This window comes from Xiphophorus maculatus, chromosome 11, assembly GCF_002775205.1.
Source record: "Xiphophorus maculatus strain JP 163 A chromosome 11, X_maculatus-5.0-male, whole genome shotgun sequence".
In the NCBI taxonomy this organism is placed as follows: domain Eukaryota; kingdom Metazoa; phylum Chordata; class Actinopteri; order Cyprinodontiformes; family Poeciliidae; genus Xiphophorus; species Xiphophorus maculatus.
Window position 1 is genome coordinate 28,349,579 of NC_036453.1, and position 2,553 is coordinate 28,352,131.

The 2,553-nt window shown below is 47.5% G+C and overlaps 1 protein-coding gene across 1 annotated transcript; it reads right to left on the bottom strand.

Moving 5' to 3' along the window:
• Positions 1 to 1,078: 1,078 nt before the first annotated feature.
• bhlha9 (basic helix-loop-helix family member a9) lies at positions 1,079 to 2,045 on the bottom strand. The gene has a single exon (XM_005806709.3). The coding sequence runs from the start codon at positions 2,039 to 2,041 to the stop codon at positions 1,187 to 1,189; it is 855 nt and encodes a 284-aa protein (XP_005806766.2). The 5' UTR covers positions 2,042 to 2,045; the 3' UTR covers positions 1,079 to 1,186.
• Between the last annotated feature and the right edge of the window lie 508 nt (positions 2,046 to 2,553).

Genomic DNA, 2,553 nt, shown 5'->3' on the forward strand with positions numbered 1-2,553 from the left:
TTTTTCCACTGAGTGTGCACCAGCTCTCTCTGTCTCAAGGTCCTTGTTGTTAGACCTCCAGGACGTTCAAAAAAAAAAAAAACTCCTAACACACCCAATTACACCTGTGGGCCGGTGCAGCCCAGCAGGGGATTTCACTGCGCTGATGACGGGGCGCACTCTTCCTTCCTGAACCCACATAAATCTGTCGTTGGCTTCTGTCCTGGAGTCTAATATTAAAGCTGTTTTCCATCATGCTGAACTGCAAGGAAGGGAAAGCTATTGTTAATTAGCATGGTCTGGTGTAGCTGCGAGCACTGGCCACGGCTGGGATTCACCCCTTGTTTTTAAAGAGCCTCCATCATGACAAGGCTGATTACTGCCATTGAGGAGGATCATTGGTAATAACCTACCCACTCAGGATGCATTCGTTCTTCTTGAAAAGCACTGTTCACACTTTTCTACTGCTCGCTGATTTATAGTTTGAACCTCTGCCACAGTTGTACTCTTGCCTCTGTTGAAGTGTGTGTAAATTCCACCTTGACTTCTCTTCTCAGAGAAATGACAAGAATGGACTTGCAAGGACATTTCCACTGAGCGAAGGACCTCTGTCATCTCACAGAATACGAGAAACTACCATCCTGAGGCTATAATCAAACACACACACGTGCACCCCCACGCATCCTTGCACACTTTGCAGGATTTGTGTTGGTCTAATCGTGAAAATGCAAAAACAAAAAAATTCAGGCAAAAGTCATTTAGATTAAACATTTAATTTCAGAGTTCAAAAAGGGATGCATGAGTTATTTTGCAAAAGCAAAATACACTTTAATGTATCTTCAACACGAAATAACATAATAAATACACTGACAGGTGCTGCAGTTTTGAAGATGAGGTTTCTACAAAATAAAACGCTCACAAAGCAGTTCTCTTCACAGTTCTCTTCATTTTTCAAGGTCTTACATCAAGGAATGTAACACAAACTTTAACAACCGCAAGGAATGACATTTATCTGACACTATGTCATCCTTTTCGATAAGCTTGCTTTCTAATGGTTTAGATTAAACCTTTAGAAATGTTGGCTCATAATACGTTCCCCCCTGCAGTCCACAGAGTTCAGTAAGCTGGTTCTGCGCCCAGTAGTTTCATTTCTGAAAGTCTGTTGCTGCTGTCCGGTTCTCTGGGCTCACAATAGAATCTGAGCCTGTTACAGTATATCTGAGCACAGAGGGAAGCTGTGCTCTGGCTCCTGCATGTAGCTCACCTGCCATGGAAGCCCCAGAGTAGGAGGTGGCTCCACAAAACTGTCCACGTATCCTTGAGGACACGGGGTCCACATTCCCGACTGATACCCCAACCCATCACCCATTTGAGGGTATCGCAGCGGACTGGGTGGGTGATCATCAGGGCTGTTGCAGAGTCCACGAGAGGCGTAAAAATGTCCCTCAGTTGGATAACAAGGGTAGTGTGGTGAAGGTGGACATGATGTCACCGCGTTATCCATGTATGCGTGTGGATCCGCAGATAGCCTGTGGAGGTGAGGCCCTTGTTGCGGCTGCAGCTGCTGAGAGACAGATGCATGCCAGGGGACATAGCTTTGATGGTCCAGGCAAGGAACTGCAACTCTGGTCTGTTCCAGTCGAGACCCTCCCACCACAGCTGGTCCTGCAGGCGACCTGTGGCATTCCCGGTGGCTGCACGGCTTGTTGGGAGGATTTGAACTCAGGAATACTGAGAGGGCAGAGATGCGGTTGATGGCCCTCTGCAGAGTGGCGATCTTAGACAACCGTTTGCCACTCAGGTCATGATTCAGGGCAACTCGGAGAGCATTGAACGCTTGGTTGTAGTCCATGATGCGCTTTCGCTCTCGCACATTAGCAGCCATTCTCCGAGCCTTCGAACGGACCGGTCTGTTACGCTTCTTGTTCTGGCCATCCTCAGGGTCGCTGGCGCTGCCTTGGAAAGACGGTTTGACACCTCCATCGTCATCATCTCGTCCCAGCGCGCCAATCTCGAGCTCTTCCTCAGAAAACTCGGAACTGGTGACACTGCTGCAGCTCATTGTGTCAATAATGCGGGACACCAGACAAGTCCGAGCAAAGTCTGAGAGCGGAATTCGTTGGTTAGAAGTTGTCTGCCTCATCAACGCACTCCCTTGGTGTGTTCAGTGAGTGGGGCTGTCGGTGTTTGCTGCTGCCCAGGTATTCTCTCTGTCTTACTCCTCTGGTGCACCGTGGCTACCTTTACCTCAAAAAGACAGGTTGGTCTGCTTTTTAAAAGATCTTGGAGTCACATGGTACAATCATTTGAGAGGAATGATGCACTCTCTCTCTCCTTCCAAGTTTATGGGCGCCCTGCAGGCAAATGGCACTGTCACCTCCTCCTCCTGCGCTGACTCTCCCTCACATCTCTCATCATATCATTCAGAAGAGCTGCAGCTACTAGATATTTACACCCACTGCATGAAAAGAAATATAGCCTTCCTTAACTGTCTGACATTATATCAGACCGATCATTCCCCGTTTGAGGTCAGTTAGAATTACCAAAACTATTTCAAATATTCTTAAATTTAAC